A 20492-nucleotide genomic window follows, 5' to 3' on the forward strand; every position below is an offset into this window, starting at 1 on the left:
GTCCACTTCTCTTTAGTCACACATCTGAGTAATTACGGGTACCTGAAATGCATGCAGCACTTACCTCTGAGCAATTATGTGCCTGGCATGCTGCTAATGCCTTGAGAGGTCAGTCGCCACAATGCTGAGCGTCTGCATAAGCCACCCTTGTTAAAAATTCTACACTGTGATTTACTCCATCCACGCTCTTCTGTAAGTAGCTAGGCACTGCAAGCTGAAGAATTTAATCTGTTACCTCTTTGCTGAATAAAAGTCAGGACAATATGTTTACCCTGAGGGAAAGCTGAGACCTAGCTTACCACCTGGAATGAAAGGCATGGCCAAGGTGAGTTTAATTCTAACAAATGCAATCATAAGCTGCTTTGATGGGATATGATCACCTTGCAAGTTGGGAAGTTCAGGAGACTGCTTACAACAGTAAAGAAAAGTAACCTTTGAATTTTCTGTAGAATAGCATGAAATATTTTGTGATTATCTGCAATATCAACAGAGAACCTAGCCTTCTTTTGAAGAGCTGGATTGAGCTGTCAGCCAGAATGTGCTCATCTTAATAAACAGTAAGGAATTTGACTAAAATGAACAATAGAAGCAAAAAGGAAAAAAAGAGCGAGAAGTCGTCAAATTCCATTATTGCACAATATTTTTTTGACCGTTTGTCAAAGTGACATAGACAGAGCAGGAGAAGGAGTTGGTAATACATCCGTAATACTCCACACCTGTGACTTTTTTTTCTTGCTCTGCTTAAGAGTTCCCTTCCAAAGGCCGAAAGCTTATTCTTTCCATGTGTTCCTCATCCAGAAGATGAACCGTTTCCTCTAGCTGTATTTTGCCTTGGTTACAGCAATAATTAGTTATTTTAAATTTGAAATATAGTCAGACCTTCGAATAACCTCCAGGAAGTCTCACAGGAATTAAAAATATATATATTGAGCACTTATTGTTCCCCATGTTTGCAATGGCAATAGCAGAAACTGGCAAGGAAAGAAGCAAGGTGGAGGAATTTGAATCATTTTATTCATAAATCAGTAAGCAGGAAATCTTGCTTTAATGAGCCTTATTATCTTATTTTTCATGGGTGCTTCTTAGTTACTTTCACAAGGGAAGATTGATTCTCATTAATTGCTAAAGCCCTCATACAGCGTGTTTACAGCGAATATAGGCTTTATAGTATAAGTGATACTTTTTTCTATAAAGAGAGATCTGTACAATTTGTCAAAGCAACTATACAATTTAACATAAATTTTGTCTATCTTTAAACTTTCTTGTATTATTAATTACAAAATTGTTCTCTTCTACTTTCCTCATGAGCAGTAGGTTACTTTTGTTTGTTTAGGTCAGGCTTTTTTGGATAAAAATGTAGAAAATGAGGTGGAATTTTAAACATGCATAAAGCAACATTTTTAATTATTTTATTGATAGTTGAGGAGATACCTTCAAGTAATCTATGTAACATAGACATCTAATGTCCTAATAGGATGTGTGTTAGACTGATATAATGAAAACAAATTATTACCTGTAGTTATTGAACTGAAGCAGTCCATATTCCCAAGAAGATTTTAAAACTAGCAAGTCTTACCTTTTTGCACTTTCGTCATATAGGTTGGAAAAGGATTTAAATTCCCAGCAGCTGTCATAATTGTGAAAGAACTAGTCTTGAGATTGAACTAGATGAGTAAATTAATACGGGAAAAGTATTTTCTCAACATCTTCAGAAATAGCTATTGATACCTAGAAAACTCTGGGCCCATATATTTACTACATATGTCTTATTTAGGTACAGTGGAAAGGATAGTTTTTACCTTTTATGATGTGACTTGTTTTTGTATCTAATTTTAGAAATAAGTTTTTGACTTAACCGACTCAGCCGTTTCTGTTAACCCAGTCTATGGCAAACCCTATAAACAGATTTAAATGTGTTGGAAGCGCAGATTATTCAACAGCGTAGAGGTCTGTTTTCCCAAAACTCTGAAAATTTAGAGGTATTCTTAGTGATGTTACAGAAAATGATAGCTGTTATGCCATCAGGAATGTTAGATTATAAGATGAAATGTGTTGTGCATCTTCCCCTTTTTGCTCTAATATTGTGTATCTAACTGAAAGCCTGCAAGATGGTGATAACTGCAAAATGATTTTCTGTTCCCATATATTTTAGTTCAATAACAACTGTGGACCACCTGGTTTAACCAGTTAATTTTAGAGACAACTAGACAATATATAGCTGTGGGTATAGCATATAAAAAGGTGTGTTAACATGAATTATATATCTTAAAGCCATAATAAATGAAGACGCAAAGAAAATGATCAGTGGCCCAGATCCCAATGCTGTACTGCAGTATTTCTCCACAGCTGATTCCAAACTCCTTGTTACTTCAGGGTGTAGAGATCTGACCACACTGACTAGCACTTACTTGGCTATATTATTAAGGTAATGTATCCTCACACAGTCTAAAGATCAGTTGCAAAGTTCAGTAGTCAATCTTCTTTGCCAGTTTCCAAACTATTGCAGTAACTCTTATCTGTGGGCACAGCTGATCTAATACGGTAATTTTTCATTACAGGGAGGGTGCTACTGTTACATACCAGAAATCTAAATTTGACTTGGTCATCTGCAAATGTCGTCTTGAGTCGCTGTTCCTCCAAAAAGTAAAAAGATATGTTTTATGAGTTTAGTTTGCCAAGGACAAGAAGTTAAACAGAAAAAGTCAGCATGGATTTACTAACAGCAAATCAAGCTTGACCAACATGATTGCTTTCTACAGTGAAATGATTGGCTAGGTGGATGAAGGGAAAGTGGTAGATGTAATATGTCTTGAATTTAGTAAGGCTTTTGACGCTGTCTTCCACAGCACTCCCACCTGGAAGCTGAGACAGGATAGACAGGACAAACAGACTGTTAGATAGACTGAAAATTGGGTGGACTACCAGGCTCAAAGGGAAATAATCAATAGCTTGGTATCTGGCTGGAATATCTCCTCAGCCAGGGGTATACTGAGGTCCATACTGTTCAATAACTTAATCAGTGGCCTGGGTGAGAGACAGAATGCATCATCAGCAAATCTGTGGACAATACTGAACTAGGGGGAATGTCTGACACACCAAACAGTAGAGCTTCAGTCCAGATGGACTTTGAGAAACTTAAGGATTGGGCCAAAAACACATTGGTTAAACAAGGAGAAGGGGAATGATCTGTACCTGGAACAGAATAACCCCTTTCATCAATAAAGACTGCGAACCGGCTGGTTAAGTAGTAGCCGTAGTGAAAAGGTCTTGGCGGGTTACAACAGACACCAAGCTGAATATGAACCAACAGTGTACTCTCATTGCAAATACGGAAAAATGTAGCCACAGCCTCAAAGAGCCTGGTCCAGCAGATCAGTGGAAGTTATCTTCTACTTGGCTCATGTGAGGCTGCAGCTAGCATCCTGTCAGCAGTTTGGGCCCCTTGTTGAGAAGTTTCTCAACATCCCTCTTGAACAAAGGGCCCAAAGGGGTCCATTGGGGGGCTACCAAGATGGTTAATGGCCCATAGTGTATAACCAAGGAGGAGCAATTGGGAGAACTGGGCTTGTTTAGTTTGGCAAAGAGGTGGTTAAGAGGCGATCTAATAGCTGCCTACAGCTACCTGAAAAGATGCTTCCAAGATACTGGAACAAAACTCTTCCCTGCAGTGGCAAACAGAAAAGCAAGGGGCAGCAGTCACTATTTGCAACTTGGAATTCAGTTTGGAAATTAGGATAAATTTCTTCACTAGGAGAGCAGTGCAGCACTGGAATGGAGTATCCACAGAGACTGAGAAACCCCCATCGTTGAAGTTTTCCAAACTCAGCTAGACAAATCACAGCTGAGCTGATTCCTGTGTTCACAATAATGCTGCTTCCAGCAGGAGAGGGGACTAAGTGACCTCCATAGGTCCCTTCCAGTGAACATTTCTGTGAGTCTGTGATCCCCCAAACTCTGCTTTCTGCATAGGTTCATGTGATTACACAGATGGATAATATCCTCTTCATTTACCTCTCCTTTATTTTTATGTGCTGGTCTGGTTGGGCTGTTAAAGTTTTCAGCTTGTTTTTCATGAAGTTGATCAAATCAAAAATCTTATGTGCTTAAAGATGAAATGGCTAGAAGTACCAAGACCAGGTACTAAGATCAGCTACTATAACTAGTAAAAAAGGAAGAATCTGAAAAAAATCTATCTGTAATTCTTGACACAAGCTTCTATATGGAAAAGCTAATGAATATCCCAGAATATGCTCACGGAAATATGCTCTTAAAATATATTTGGATAAAGGTTTAAATACACATGCAAAAGCACAGCTGCAGTGGTGGAAAGAAGGTTGTGTAATTTGTAACCAGCAAAAATAATTTCTTAATTGGTTTGAAATTCACAGCTTTAATCACTGTGTGGAAAAAAATTCAGTCCCACTGGATTAATAACATTGTAACACTGTAAAGATATTGAGTTGCTTTTTTCATAATTCAGATAAAGCCAAAATTTATCTGTCTGAAAACAAATGCTTTCTAAATACATTTTTTCAATAGATACTCAGTCACTGTGTCTCTCTAGATAATGAATATAATTATTTTTCTAAATTATTTTATACTGTTTAGTAGAATCTAATTTAAACAATTAAAAATCTAATGTATAGTATTTGTAAAAAGCTATAGAAGGCCAGACAGTGTTCATGGCCTCACATGACAAAATACATAGGTTCTATTCCAGTAGGTTGTATTTTATTGTTCATAGAAAATCTGCAAAGAAAATCTTGTTGAGGGAAAACTGCAGTAGATGCTAAGAAAAGGAAAGCTCTCAGTTTCTAATTCTGACCTTATTAATCAACTGTGCACTGGAGCTGCACAGTGCACTGGCATTCATACATAATGAGAAATGGGGAAATCATTCTCAGCAGACAAATGGCACTGGATTATTTTAAAAGCTTACTGATGAGTATCAGGGACTTTCAAGTCCCCTTTCAAAGTTTCTATTCTCTGTTGTTTAATCTTCTCAGTTAAGAGTCCAAAGTGCTTCCTTCCTCAGTGACCATTTTACCAAGGTATGGGTACACCTTATTGAAGTGGTTCCTGATTTTGCCCATCTCACAGGTGTGAGCTCTAGAACTGAACTAGTAAGTGACAAAAATACAGCTTTGGGATCACTAACATTCATGCTAATAATTCAGTAAATCTCAAAAATTATTTGAACATCAAAAGATACACTCCTCTGATGATATTTTCAGTAATCTATCTGGCCAGATCCATGGATTTGTCTTTCAAGCAAACAATTTCTGCATAAAATCATGTAATATGTTGCATGATACTTTTATACTGGAAAATGTTAACTGCTGCCATGAATCACAGAGCTGGACGTGGGTAGATTAAATTTAAGGGGAACGAGCCAAAATAAATGCTTTTTAAAGTAGTCATAACTGTTAGGTCACATGGGAAGCTGAACAGATCTATGGCATGTGATTCAAATCTTTATCTGGGCAGAATTACAACCAAAGGGTTTCAGGCAATAGTTTCTCAGGTGAAGACTCAGCTGTTGCAAGTGAGTGAAGTTGTGTACAATTCAGTTGCACGTGATGTCCTGATATTATTCTAGATCTCATTAAATTATCACTATAAAGATAAGATCCCACCTGGAAAATGTTTAGAAACCCCTCTATAAGGCTATTTACAGCAACTAAATAAATATTACGAATATGGACTTTTTCTTCTGTTGCTGTTTGCTTCTACTATGTTTAGGGAAAGGACAGGTTAGGTACATTCAATATAAACAAAAAGATAACATCAAAGAAATATTGAATTTGCATAATCAATTTTCCCCTAAGGCAACATTTAAAAGAGAATCAAACAAATTAAACATGCTAAAAGGCAAATGCTAAAGAAATCTATAAGAGTCAATAAAGTACATGTTTAAAATACTAGTTAATGAGTTTCTAATCATCGTAGGTCTCAGATTCTCCACAAGAGTTTTTATGTTCCATTGACACACCCTTCTCTTTAAAAGAAAGAAACATGTAAATTGCACACACCTAAGAGGATGTCTTATGTTCAATAACTATGCAGACAATTACCTTTTTGCCTTACTAGTTGTTTGACATAGATGTTATACATAAGCCCACTTTGAAGATCTGCCTATTAGTTCTTAATATTTAGTTTTCCCAATTTAGTTTGTTCTCTACACAGAAAATGATTATTTAATAGCCAGTATTCTAAAAACAGATACAAGGCTAACGTTGGTCTTGCTATAGGAATGACAACAACAACTAAGAAACCATTTCCTAGATATAGCGAAATCAGACTGTAGTATTTTATCTTCATATATTAAAATACTATCTTAAAGATGAATATGTGGCTCCATCTAAGTTCTGTCAATTTCTACATGTAGCTAATTTTGGCTACATGAATATGCAAAAATAATTGATAAATATATGGGTTGTAAATGTTATTTAAAATTATGTGACATTAAAAAAAACTTGTTATGTCTATATGTACACTTATGCACATATATAAATCTGGCAGTGTAAAGTTGGTCTAAAGTTATGATCTGCATTCATTGCGAATGATCAGCTTAATCCAGTCAAGTTTTCACTACTTGTTAGTAGCATGGCCATGACAAATTCTGACTACATATTTTATTACCGTATTCTCTGTACAAATATTTGTAGTGATGTTTTACATTTTCTAATGAATCTAAAATATTGTAAATCTAAAATTTCAGAGCACCTGAAAGTAGGTTATAAATAGATCAACGCCTATGCCAAGTTTTATTACAATTCTGTGTCACTACCAGTACTGGGAACATAGGAGTAGGCCAAACCAGCCCTTCTACAGCCACATACGCATAAATCACTGATGCTAAAACATGCAGATTGATTGTGATCACAAATAAGAGTTCCTAGTGAAAGGATAATGATGAATCACTTTTGTCGCTGATGTATGCATAATGATGAAGAACAGTAGTAACAGAGTTACTCTTTTGCTCAAGATACAAAAACTGATGCTTGTGCATCAGTACATAGCCTGAAATAACTTTTAAAACAGAATGTCAGAATGGCTGGAGAATTATCATATAATAAATAACTAATCCAATATTTCCAGATACTTTTCACTAATCTATTGAAATGACTTAACTGTGTCAAAAATGAATAAAAGCAAATCTCGTTTAATGTAATTAACTGACATTTTTAGAAGTAAATTAACAAGGTCTCTTACAAGTGAATAGTAAAGAAACTAAGTAGTCAGGAGAAGAAATACAAATTTCTGTCCTGGACAAAAGCTAGATGGGAAAGAGATAAGAAAATAGTAAAAAATATAAGGCTACTGTTCAGCATAACAGAAGCATAAAAGCAGATCTATATTAAATCCTAATTTTGTTTAGTATATATACAGTGAGATAACAAAATTATTTAGCTGAGTCAAAGAAGACCACAAGAAGTTTCACAGGGACTATGAAGTGGTCTGGATATCAGAAGGATAGAGGCAGTTCAGTGATGGTAAATGCAACAGTAATGTACACTGACGGGGAAAAAATGAGCTACTTCTATGTATTAAGTCTAAACCAACTCTATTAACTCACGAGGACATGGGCATTACTCTGGACATCACTGCAATGAGAAGCTGCAGACAGAGAAAGAAATAGATTCAAAAAAATATGAGACATGATAAAGAATATAGAGAAATTATCTTCTGCTAGATTGAAGCAGGTGCTTACTTGGAACACTGCTGGTTAACTAAAAAATTGAAATCACTCATTGTAAGCAGATTTAAACAACAAACAAGAAACTTTTGTTTAATCAAGTTCTGCATTTGTACTTTTAGTAATTTTCCTGAATAGTTCTTTATTCTCATTGACTCATATAAACATTAAAACATACTGATTTGCAAGGAAACTTAACCCTTACAGTCAATTAGTGGCTTTCTTTGCTAAAAAATTAGGATGCCTTACACCTACAATTATTTAATTAAATGATTCTGTAGCTTTGTAGGTATTTGTTCACATTTTTCATCTTTTCTTTTTATTAGTCTAGAAAATGTTCAAAATTCACCTACATTTTTAAGCACAGGAAGGACAAAAAAGCAGTTGGGAACAGGCAGCGTGGATTTGCAAAGGGCGATATGTGCTTGACCAACACATCTGTGATTGCCTCCTATGCTGAAATAGCTGGGTCTGTGTACAAGTGGAGAGCATTATCTTGATTTAAGCAAGGCTTTCTGTATCCCAGAGTATTCTATTGGGCAAGCTGCAGGAATGGAGAGACAGAAGGAAACTCATAATGTTCAATTAAAAAAATTGCTAAGTTTTGCACACAGGATGGAATAACCCAATTCAACAGGGACCGGGGACTGACTGAATAGAGGATAACTCTGCAGAAAAAGAGCTGGAGGTCCAGGTTGGCACATAGAACAGGAGTCAGAGGTTTGCTCTTGTGGCAAGAGCGTAGCCAGCAGTCCCTGTTCTTCATTCATAGTCTGGAAGTAGAAAACAAGAATTCTGGCTTCTTCAGTTTCCAGTCTATTTTTTAAGTCTTGAAGAACTGCTCGAAATAGAGAAGGAAAAAAAAAAAAGTATTCACTCTGAAGTGGTTAGCTGGCTTAACTACAGCAAAAGTACTGGCAAAACATTTTCTACACATGAGGATCCAAAAGGATTTAGGTTTGATATGAAACAAATGCCAATATTTGCTCCACTGGAAACAATGAAAACAATATATATACTCAGGAAATATATTACACTGGGATGTATTCATAAAGTTTGAGCTGACCTCAAAAATCAAAAGTTTCCCAACTTCCTGATTTTGTTATAGAGTAATGCAGCCTTTAACTTTCATATTTTGGGAAGGTCATAGGTGTACCATATAATTTGATTTGTGAAAATAAATTGTCAAGGTTATAGTAGTTTTAGGCCTTAAGATAGATAGCAATAGTTTTGCATTTAATTTTAAATTCTCTTCTTTTTAAAATATGTCCATTTAATTTAGATAAACATATTGGTAGTTATTTAGTCTACTTTTAGTGTATTTAGTGTATCATGACTCAAACAGCATATTGCAAAATTAAAGGAGATTCAGCAGAGGGGGAAAGAGAATTAATAGAGCTATGTAAAAACTTTGCTTTGAAGAGAAACAAGAACTGTTATATATCTAATCTGCAAGGGGGAAGGGCACAATAACAGTGTACTCAAAGGCTTCCCTACTCCTGCTTTCATTTTTTCCCCTATGAAAGAGGGAGTCTCATGCACCTCTTCCTTCTGTTATCCACCAGTGCGGTCCATTCATGCACCATTAGCCATGCTCCTGCCCTTTGCCTTGCTTTGTTGTCAGGGTAGGCAGAACACTTGGAATCTTGCTTTTCTCAGCACGGTGATACTACATACTTTGTAGTTTTGCTGTTCCCATTAGACTGTTTTATCTTATACCCATTTGTGTGTACACCTCAGGGCCAGGTATCAGTCATCTGGCCACTCTTAGTTTTATATATATCTTTCTCCAACTGTGGAAGACTTGTGATATATATATGTGATAACGCTTGCAATATAAATGCTAATTGTGACCATTTATTTAAGTAACTTGTTATCGTGGCCACCAAGAGGAACGTGATGAAATGGGCTTATGGAATCAATTGCAAGTTTTCCCATGCTGAATCTGAAAAAGTGGTATTCAGTTCATTGCCATTTTGCATTTGCCCATTGCTCTTGTTGTGAGACTGGTTCAAAACACAAACTTAAAACGGATTCAACCCAATCATCCAGTCTTGGCCACTAGAATGGAGCCATAGTTACTAGTTTCTTCTAACAAATATTTTGATGATATTAGCTGAAGTATAGGAGTTGTTTGTATTTCCTTTGAAATAGTAGGTTTGTATCTCTTGTTATGTAACCATATTGTAGGAAAAGCTCATTCTGATGTCTAAAAACTGAACAGAAATGTTAGGAATTTGCCAGAGCATCTTGCTGTCAGTGAGCTAATATATTTTTTTAATCAAGAAGCTTTAAATTATATTAAGTATGCTTATGATCTCTGCAACTATTTTTCCATCATCATCCATCTGTGAAGTAAAGGACAAATGAGATAAGCAGTTAGCAGATATATTGTCAGTTTTCAGACTGTATTTTAAATTATATATAAATTAAAGAAATCTTGCTGGCAGTTATGTAATTTACTATGCCGCTTGTTCAGATCTTTCTGCTTTAGTGTCATGGATGGGTTGTGATCTGTACGCAGTTTGACTCGGCCACATTGATAGGTGCTCTACTTTCCTGTTAGCTGTATATGGGAATTGAAAGTGCGGTTCAAATATCTAATGATGTCTAATATTGTCTCCCAGACCAGGTACTTCAATGCAAAACTTCTACTGAGCCAATGTGAAATAAATTACCTCCACGAAGGTCTCATCCTAATTTCTCATAGTCAGACACTAGTTTAAACCCCACAGAAAGAGATTTTTTTAATCTTTCAAATATTTGCTAATAATCATTTTTATAACTGTGCTATAGACTTGATAGGTGTACAAATGTGCAATATTTCTGTGCATCCTTCTCATCCTATGGCAACAAGTTCTACGTCCTAATTATAGTCTATTCTGACAGCACTGTGCTGCACAATATTGATGTATCAGTGCTGTTGACATATCTGCAACCTTATTTTGATGCAAGGTCTACACCTTGCAATACCACGCTACATGACCATTCTCACTTTTGAATTACTTTTCATGATAAATACTGTTTTGTTCCCCTTATTTCCTCGTACTTTACTTATAAGTTCACCTTTCCCATCATAGAATGGAGAAGAGAGGCAGAGAAAGAGAGGACCACCACAGAATGGAGGAAAATGCAGAATATTAAAAAGGTCACAACAGTTTAGCACACTATTTTAATTCATAAAATGTGAGACAGTCTTAATGCTTCCTGACACCTTATTCTAATGACAAATACTTTAATAAGAAATACATATGGCACAAATTATTCCATTCACTTGACAAAGATTATGAAAGCAGGAAGAGGTACACAATTAATCAGTTCTTTTTGTATAATTTTATTCATGTAGTGGTCTTCAGACATATTATTTAGAATGACTAAATAACAGATCTAACTTAATCATAAAAGAAAATGGGCAGAGATTTTCCTTGAATTGATTATTCCAATTTTTAACTAAAAATCATTGAGCAACTGGATTACTGTTGAATCATTTTCTGTTAATTTCAGTGTAACTTTTTTCTGGCAGAGGGTGTTGTATTAACTTCCTTCTTTCCAGAAAACGCTCCACTGGAGCAAGAATCACATTTTACTTGAGAGGGGAAAATGTATCAGATCTTATTAATAGGTTTCTTACTGTGCCTGCTGGGATGCTGCAAGACCATTCTTTAGTTTACTAAATATGTTGGAGAGCATATTTTATTTATATCTGATCATGTTTTATCCAGTTTTGAAGGATGTGTAGCGCAAGATTTGTTGTTAATAAGGATGCTGTTTTCAATGTTATATATTTGTGGCAATTGAAACTTCAGTAGCACAGCATATAGTAAGCAGAGAGTAAGTGCTATTTCAAGCAACCCCATTAGAGTAGCTCTTGGGACTGAACTGAATAAGAGCTCTTTAACAGTGCCACTGAGGTTTACCATAGGCTTATCTTAAAGTTTGTTCCCAGCACTTCTTTGACTGGTTAGCTCCTGGCTGCATGAACTTTGCAACTGAATGTTTTAAACTGTTTTATTACAACCCTGGCTCGTAACAGCCACTCTGATGGCTGTGAAGGGCTAGTCCATGTATATTCCATACTCTTGGTGGCCAGGTGCCCCAGGCAGTCATGCCTGTACCCATTTGGCAAGCTATTCTCCCCGAAGAAGATGTTGAGCTCTAGATGTCCTTGGGCCTTCTCTCATAGGCCATAAAAGGGGAAGGTCACCTGTGCCTGAGAATATGGCACAGGATCTGATATGGTTCTTACTTTCAATCACAGGGTATAAATAGTTCATCAAACTTGCAATGTTAGTTAAAATAACTGTACAGAGTATGCAACAGTTTTGAAATTTGTGTGTCTGCTCAGCAAACATCCGTAAACCGAAAGGCTGCCACCTCTCCAGAATTCCTGACATTCACTTGGTATAAGGATCTTCTAGCGCTCTGCAAAGGAGCTTCTGCTTCTCTACCATTACTGGTCATGGATGCCTTCATTTTAGGATAGGGAACTTAAAACTTAACCTCTGCATTTGACTTCTAGAGCTAACAGATATTTAGGAGCTTAAATAACCCTTTGCAATAATGAGAGGACTGACCTTTGTTCATGGCTGACAATAGCATCCCAATAATGTTTTACATCAACCAGAAAGGAGGAATATCCCTTTTTTCTCAAAGAAATTTGTGCAGCCCTTCAGCAGGTATTTTCCACATGAGACTCTGCCCTGGTTCACAGAATCCTTGTATCCTCTCTTGACGGGTAAAAAGAAATGCTATCTGGGCCAGACAACATCACTAGTTGCCATGCAAAACTTACCTACTTTTTATTCTGGGCTGTATTTTATGCTGCGCTGTCGCTGCTCCTTAAGAATCGAGCAGACAACAACAACATCAAAAGACTCCATTCATAAATTCACAGTATCTTCACATCAGCTAGTTTGAAAAATGTACATGTAAGCATAATCCCTTCCTATGGAGAGAGGAATCTTAATTTAATATTGGTAAGATTGGTAGCTATGCTTCATTTCTCAGTTACCCCTTAAAACAGCTATCCCTTAAAACATGGTAATAGCATGCACCAAAATGTATGAGAAAGATAAGGATTCTTTCTGGGTATGGCTTCCACATACTTATTTCATAAGTGTAGTTTGATGGTTGAAATCTCATCTAAAGTTTTTCCAGTTGTAACCTTTGTCTTCCAGTTCGGTCAAATAATATTCCTTTCTATCTTCTTCCCCAAACCACTTCTTCCAGCAAAGATCCTCGTATACATTTTTCTTCTGTCTAGACAGATTAGACATCAGATTCTCAAACATACTGATTTTCATAGCAGAGAATCAAGGGGAGTTAAGTGCTTAAATACAAGTTCAGGCATTTATATAGCCACCTACCTTCTAAATTCTAAACACTGCTTTTGAATAGACAACAGTTAGTAATATAGACAAGCACCAAGAAGAAGCATCAGTCACTAACATTAAGTACTTGTGTTTTTTCAGGCTATGTTCTACCCAGCTATATTCTATGACCTCTTCTCTACTGCTACAGATCCCATAGAACTCAGATTTTCTATGACAAAGATTGAAGGAGTTGCTGTGCCCCTCACATCGAATGGTAAGAAGCACAAAACCAGTAAGGATATATGCAGTGCTGGTAAAAGAATCTGAACTCTGGTGTCTAGGGTATATATATACTCCAAGATCATGTTTTGAGAATGCACAGCTGTTGCAAGCTTACTGATTCTTTGTTTTACCCCTAAAACCACTTTCTGCTCCCTTTGCTGGTTTTGTCTAAATTTTCCTATCACCTCCTCAATAATTTGTTCAGTTTACCCTACCTGTGTCTAAATTTTTAATCATCTTCAGTGGTTTCTTCTCTATACCACTTTGTCCTTCTTCCTGTGCACTGTGCAAGGCTGATGGGAGCAAAATAAAAAGAAGCTGTGAAACAGTCAAATGGAAGAGAAGCATGATAATACTGTTTCCTTTGAATTGCAAAGTTTGGTAACTCTTGTGGTATATTATTGTCGTTTTTAAGCGATATTAAATTATCCTCTGCTTTTCAGTGACGTCTTTGGATCCTAGCTCAAGAATAGCAGTCAAAGGCAGAACAGTAACTTATCTCTACTGCACCATCTTGTCTGTTGGCGAGTATAACCAGGATAAAAGGAAATGGGGATATAAAGCCCTTTCATATTGCTGTGGAAGTTTTATAGGCTTAGGCCCGGAATATACATGGGTCCCAGGCTTATAATCTTTTCCCCAGCCATACTGATTACCCAGCTTTATGTTTCGCCAACTGAGGGACAATGTTCGGTCTTTATGATTCTTGCATCATTAAGCAGTTTTTGAAAAACTGTGTTCCCCTCTCTCTCTTTATGCACTGTAGGGAGATACGCAAGTCTTTTCATCTCAACTGCTACAGTTTTTCTTTCATTTGTGTAATAAACCATAGCACAGGGATAGTGAGGCTCTGGCTCTTAATCGGTGCAGTGGTATCAGTCACACCAGGGCTATTGCATAGGATAAATTGTAAAGTGAGGTTGCTGGGTAATCCACATCCTTCTTTATAGCAAAAAATGAGCAAGCAAGAGCTGCTGAGGTCTTTCATAGGGATTCCCTAGGATGCAAGTACACACCCTGACCAACCTCCGTTCTTAGTGGAGCAATGGCCACTTGGGAGCCATCAAGAATCACAGAAAACACAAAACATCAGTCTGGAAGAGACCTCAGCAAGTCTCTGGTCCAACCTCCTGGCCACAGCAGGGTCAGTCAAGATGAACCTTTCATGAGGTTCCTGTTGGCCCATTCCACCAGCCTGTTTAGGTCCCCCTCAATAGCAGCTCTGGACCCTTATCTGTCTCCTCCACTCTCCAAAGTACACAGTGTGAAACTCATACAGCCAGGGAAGCTGGCCGTTTTTACAACTGCAAATAGTAGTGCTTTAAAGAGAAGCTCATAACTCATGTGCATTTCCACTTGATGAGGACTCATAAACTTGTTCAGAGCACAGCATCCCCCCTACAGAATTGCATAAATTCTCCCTGCTCCCATACATGCATGACATGGAATAACTAAGTCATATTTTATTAATCTACACACATTGAAATTTGGTCAATAAAATAAACCTTCTCCTCATTTGTCAGTAAAGATTTAATATCAAACACTTTGCACTACCATAACCTTATAAAACTAGAAGCTAGAATGTGAGCATGGGGAATAGACAAGCATTTCTTAATGGTTATTTATATGAACCAGCTCATATAAATCAATGGAAGTATTCATGTAATTAAAGAGATTACAATATAGTTCTGGAATGGTATTTGCAAAATATCACACACAAATTTTAAGAGTATGCTATAAGTACTAAGGAGTAATGAAATCTAAATTGTAATAATATATTCAATTATATTTTGAGATTATTTTGATATAGAATGTTTGTTTTTGCTAGTGTGCATTTATATAATTCTAATTTGACAAATTTAGTCTTTTGGAATGGATATGCTGGATTTCAGTACATTATCTTGCAAAGCAAGGTACAGTACTTTTAGATAAGTGAACACATAAGTAGGCACTGCATGTGCATCCAAAAACCCCACTTCACTACAGTTGGGGAAACCCACTCTGCTTTGAAAAGAAAATACACATACCAAAAAGCCTATGTATATAAAATCTGTGAAACACCAGTACCAATATTCTAGATATAAAGACTAAATAAAACATACATGGTAATAGTAATCACTTTTCTCCAAAATGGTTGATGCACAAAATAGCGTGCATATCTTTCATTTCCACCTCTTCCTCCTGTTCGTCATGAAACTCCATTGTCAGGGAGTGAGCCGTCTCTGTATCCGGATGATAACTGTATCTCCAGAGTAGAGGCCTGGCTAATTCCCTTTCTGTTCCTCCAGTTTCAGAAGTCCTATTTTTTCTTCTCTGGCTCTCATCTTGAATACTGAGAATACTGAATATTGAAGTCAGATCTCTTTTTTCCAGAGAAGAGTGGCAGATAAGAGTACCCCGAAGACAGGGGGCTTCCTGTCTTCACTACAACAAATGCAAATTTTCCCTTCTTCATACAAAATTCCATACTGATTTCTTCCATGCTGGTCTTGTCAACTGATAGTTATCTATTTCCCTTGTCTTGGTTTCCTCTTGGTCCTCCCATCATGACTGCATGGAACTACACTTTCCTCGTGATTTCTTGTGTATTGGATTTGGCCCCTTTTGCCACTTTCCTTTTTTTAATATCCCCCTCAACTGTCTGTTCATATTAGCCCACAAGTAGCATGGACCACGCTCATCTTCTCCAGTTTTGTTACTTCCTCCTGATAATGACATTACTCCATTGATTCAATTACAAAATACTCACCTCTCTCTTGTGTTTTAACTTTCATTTATTTCTAATCTATTGCACCACTTCATTGTCACTTTCTGCCTGCGCCAAAGTCACTCTTGTCAGTTCTGCAAGGTCTTATCTTGCTATTACGCTTGTCTCTCAGAAGCATTTTTTGAAATTTTGTATGAATGTCATTATAAAAAATACATTGAATTGTGACATTTTGTTATTCATGCCTTAGTGAATGTGCCTTGTGGAAAAAATATATCTGAATTTCAAAGTCTTTGTGGAATTAGGATTTTCAGGGGTTTTTAATGATGGATTTTAAGCATTGCCCATAGTTGATGAACTCAGAAATGTAGCCAAAGGAATTGTATATGTGTATAAGGTAATAAAGTACATTGAAATAATGGAAAATAAATTAGAAATAATCCAAATCAGTGGGAATTATTATTAGGATGACTTAATAGAATATAAATGATGAAAGTGAATCATACAAATCTTATTTTCTAACAATTACTCCAGAAACCAGTTAGCTCCATGATATTGTATAAATATACAATACTATTATACAAATGGGCGTGCTCATGGCTCTCTTGCCCTCCTATTAAAGTAACAGAAGGATATGTACCACATAACAATTAATATAGAGTAAAACAAAAGAAAGAAGATTATAGGCAAATTCAGATGCCTGCAGATAAATAGATATTCAGTCAAATAACAGGAAAGATATAACTTTAGAGATGTAGCATAAAAAGATTGAGACTACCACATACATGAAGTCAGACGAGAATACAGAAATGGTATGCACATAAGCAATAATAATAATCCTTGCAAATAATTATCAATTTGAGAAAGATTTATTTCAAAATGGGTAATTCTGCTATATTAAATTTTAAAACTGCTGTAACAGAAAGAACAAAAAATACTATATCGGAAAGACATTCTCGTTAATGCACTTCTCTCTGGTTAACAAATTAAATGGCAACATAGCCTCCCCAAAACTGGAATGCTGATAGGAGGGGTGAAATTTGGTGCTGTCACCCTCACATCAGGTGACGCAGAGCAGGTGCCTCATGGGATATGTCAATAGAAGAGCTTCAGTCTCTTGGTAAAATCACTTGCCCTCTATAGTGAATTTTACGTGAATATTTCCTTTACACATGGGAGATTCTCCATGGTCCTTCTCTAGCTGCTTTAAAGACCTCTCTATATCACATGCTGTGGTTCCATAAACTTTTTATGGAGCTGAATCCCTATACTTTATATGGAGCTCCATATATTTTATATGGAAGGAAAAGAATGTGTACAGTGGGTGACACATTATTCGAAATCATTTATAAAAAAATCAAATAACATAGCTGTAGGCTTGGTGATAGTGAAATTAGTGACTTACCTTTTCTTTTATTATTGTCTCTTTCTTTGGGAAGAATTATTATAAAATACTATTTCACCATCCTTTCCCCTCAGCATCTCCTCTTTCTCACCAAAGCTGAATGTAGTTCTTCTTGCATGTTAGTGCCAAGTGGCTCAGAATGATTGACTCAGTATTTCTAATACGAATTAGGATGTGTTTGTGTTGTATTTTTCTTACAACATTTCTGTTTAATGGCTAGACCATCCCTCCTCTCTGTCTCCCCACCAACCATGACAGAAACTCTAGCTGGGTACGAGCTTCTAGCTCTTTAATATACCCAGTACTGCAGGAAAGGACAAAGCAGAAAGACTTCTTTTCTACAAGCACTAGAACCACAGAAATCACAGGACTGGCCTATAGGAAGGAGAGTTTGCAAAGTTACAACATTCACACTCTTCTTTTTTTCCCTACGTCTTGCCCTGCTGTTGCATCAAAGACAATAAGAGAAGACCATGCATATATTATTTTTTCAGTGTGGAGTTTACCATTAATCCATGAGAAAGAATTATAAACATAGCTTCCTAGGAAAAAAATATTCCCAAGACTGCTTAAAATTGCAGGGAAGCAAATGCCAACATTATCCCCAAATCATTATTATGCCAGTGTGTTAATAGCTAACATTTCAGAATTAGATATTTACCATCATCAGTTAGTGGGAATTGAAATCTCTGCATAATATATGGCATATTAGAAAGGGAGTGTAGGTAACTGCTACAGGAAGGTGTTTGTATATATACCTAACTAGATCCTACACCATACTTTTTTTAGAATGATCTCCGTTTTATTTTTTGGAGTCTAGGCTTTATATAATATACCTGTTAGGAAACTGTAATAGGCTCTGTTGGAGAATACAATAGCTTCTTCAATTTTTTTAGCAGCTTCAGAAAATATTTGCTAAGTACTGAATACTTCAACTAGTAGGACAGAGTTTACTAAAAGTGACTGAAATGACCAGTTGCTCAAATGTACTTTTTAACTGATGCATTATAGTGAAAGAAGAAAGCAAAACAACTGTAAATGATCAAAAAGCGACATGTTTATATAAGATATCATTATGTAACTACCTGTTTTCTCTGTAATAGCAAGCCAAATACCATAGACCATCTGCATGCATAAAATATTTCCCCCACATGGCATGATGCTTTGATAATCCTTTGCAGACTCCTTTTTGGTTTGAAATGTAAATAGGATCTAACTGCTGTGCTTTCCCTTTAATTTCACTGGGCCTTTTGTCCTGAGCAACTTGAGTTCACTCTTGGTTCTTCTAAGTAAACATGTTGAAAGAGATTTGCTCTTTTAGGATGCTCCCAAACATGGAAGTTAAAGCATTTGTGTGCTCCAGCTGTTTTATATGAATAATGATAAGACTTGTGCCTAATCTTAGCATAGTTCCTGTATGTCACTTTATTAAAAAGTACGTTAAAAGGTGTTATTCTACTCAATAAATTCCATGCCAAAATGTATTGCAGGTGGCTCACTTTTCTGTAGAAAATATGTTCTTGCCAAACCTACCTCTAGCTTTCATAGAAGGCAATGGAATTTTATGTTCCAGTGAGAGCAAAGCAAGGCTAGCTAGAGAGATGCAATAACCCCTTCTCTCAGGGCATTTAAGTATTTTGTGCACGCCCAATTTCTCTTCAGTGGTTAATCAAAGACTCTCTTGCCTCATTAGCTCCAATATAAGTGTAGGAATGTCTAACTTTTGAGATTTGGGAATCCTCAGACTTGCATAGGAATAGAACATAGGGTTTCTTTGTTTTTCAAGACTTCCTCTCTTCTATAGAATTGACTGTCATGGATTTCTTGTTCTTTTGGTGTCTGGTGGAGTTTCTGTGTTAGCAGAAGTGCTTCACATATTAAAATTGGAATAAAAGTAAAAATCCAAAGTGCATGTTTTTTATCCTTCCGGAATTTATTCTGTATTTTTCTTCATCTAAATAATGAAGGTGGTTATACCACTGAACTGATAGTCATTTTCTAACAAATAGTACCATCAAGTTTCTGTATACTAGTACAGAGCTGTATTAGCTAGGCTGTGAAAATTGCAAGGGGTCATGCTTGTAAGAATCAGTCCTAACTCTAGTAAGAAATGAAAGAAAGCAAAAATAACAAGGAAATATTTTTCCTTATCTAAGAGATTGTAAAAATCTGTTTTACAATGCCTATCCTTTAGGTAAGTGTGTTTTGACACTAAATTTCTTTGAGTTCAAGTAGGATACATGCAAGGTTTATAGCAGGAAAAAGGATTTAACCATATTCTTGAAAGTGCTGTCATCCATATTTCTGTCATATGGGGATGACAGCCCTCATGCTATCTGGACATAGGCCTGGAGAGTCTTTAGGCTTACCAGTAGAATATAGTGGACAGACATAACTCTGCTTCTGTAGCTAGCTCCTCTGTCTCTCACAGCATTTATGATTCTTTCCATTTTGGCAGAACTACAAGGTTAATTTTAAAGAACTACTGTACCGTATCCTGCACTCATGAGAAACTCCCACAAAAAAGGTAAGTAGAAAGTGGAGAGTTCAGCATGCTCTAGATGTATGATTTTATGTATCAAGATACTGTTTGATTTTTTTTTTTTTGTGAAATAATCGTAAAGAATCAATTTTCAGCAGGTAGGTATCTGGATACATATGTCAACACTGGACAAGATTTATAGCTCTGAACACACAAATCAATACCTACTTAATAGGTATCTGAACATAAATGCCTACCTAGTGTATCACATCTTCAGTTACTTATTTTGCAAGACCTATTGTTCATGTACTTTCGTACATACACCTTTTATTGACAGACTTCAAGATTGTCCACCACTTTCAACCGTAGTCCTACTTGACAGTGAAGGATGGTTAATTTCTATTATCTGTGCAAGAATATGAATACTAATTCCCCCTAAACTTCTCATTCCTATCAAAAGCCAGATGTATAGGTTTTAATTTAGGTTTACAATTCCTGCAAAGTTTGTACAATGTCAGTCAATTTATAATGGCAGATAAGCAAACTTTATCTAATTTTAATAATCATTTTTTTATAATCGTCAAAAAAATTTTCATTTGCTTTCA

The 20492-nt window shown here is 36.2% G+C and overlaps 1 protein-coding gene across 10 annotated transcripts in view; it reads left to right on the top strand.

The window, feature by feature from the left end:
- The window catches only part of LOC138060823 (E3 ubiquitin-protein ligase Praja-2-like), a 157068-nt gene that overhangs the window by 37389 nt on the left and 99187 nt on the right, over window positions 1-20492 (top strand). For 8 of the 10 annotated variants that reach the window (XR_011137305.1, XR_011137306.1, XR_011137307.1 and 5 more), the window contains one exon: window positions 13171-13285. Coding sequence is in view for 6 of the 10 variants with exons in the window: in XM_068924902.1 (XP_068781003.1) it covers window positions 13171-13285 (115 nt within the window). In the remaining 4 variants the exon portion in view is untranslated. Of the gene's footprint in view, window positions 1-13170; window positions 13286-19863; window positions 19933-20492 lie in introns of all 10 variants that reach the window. The other 2 variants (XM_068924908.1, XM_068924909.1) reach the window with 1 other exon arrangement.

Source organism: Struthio camelus, chromosome W, assembly GCF_040807025.1.
Source record: "Struthio camelus isolate bStrCam1 chromosome W, bStrCam1.hap1, whole genome shotgun sequence".
Taxonomy (NCBI): Eukaryota; Metazoa; Chordata; class Aves; order Struthioniformes; family Struthionidae; genus Struthio; species Struthio camelus.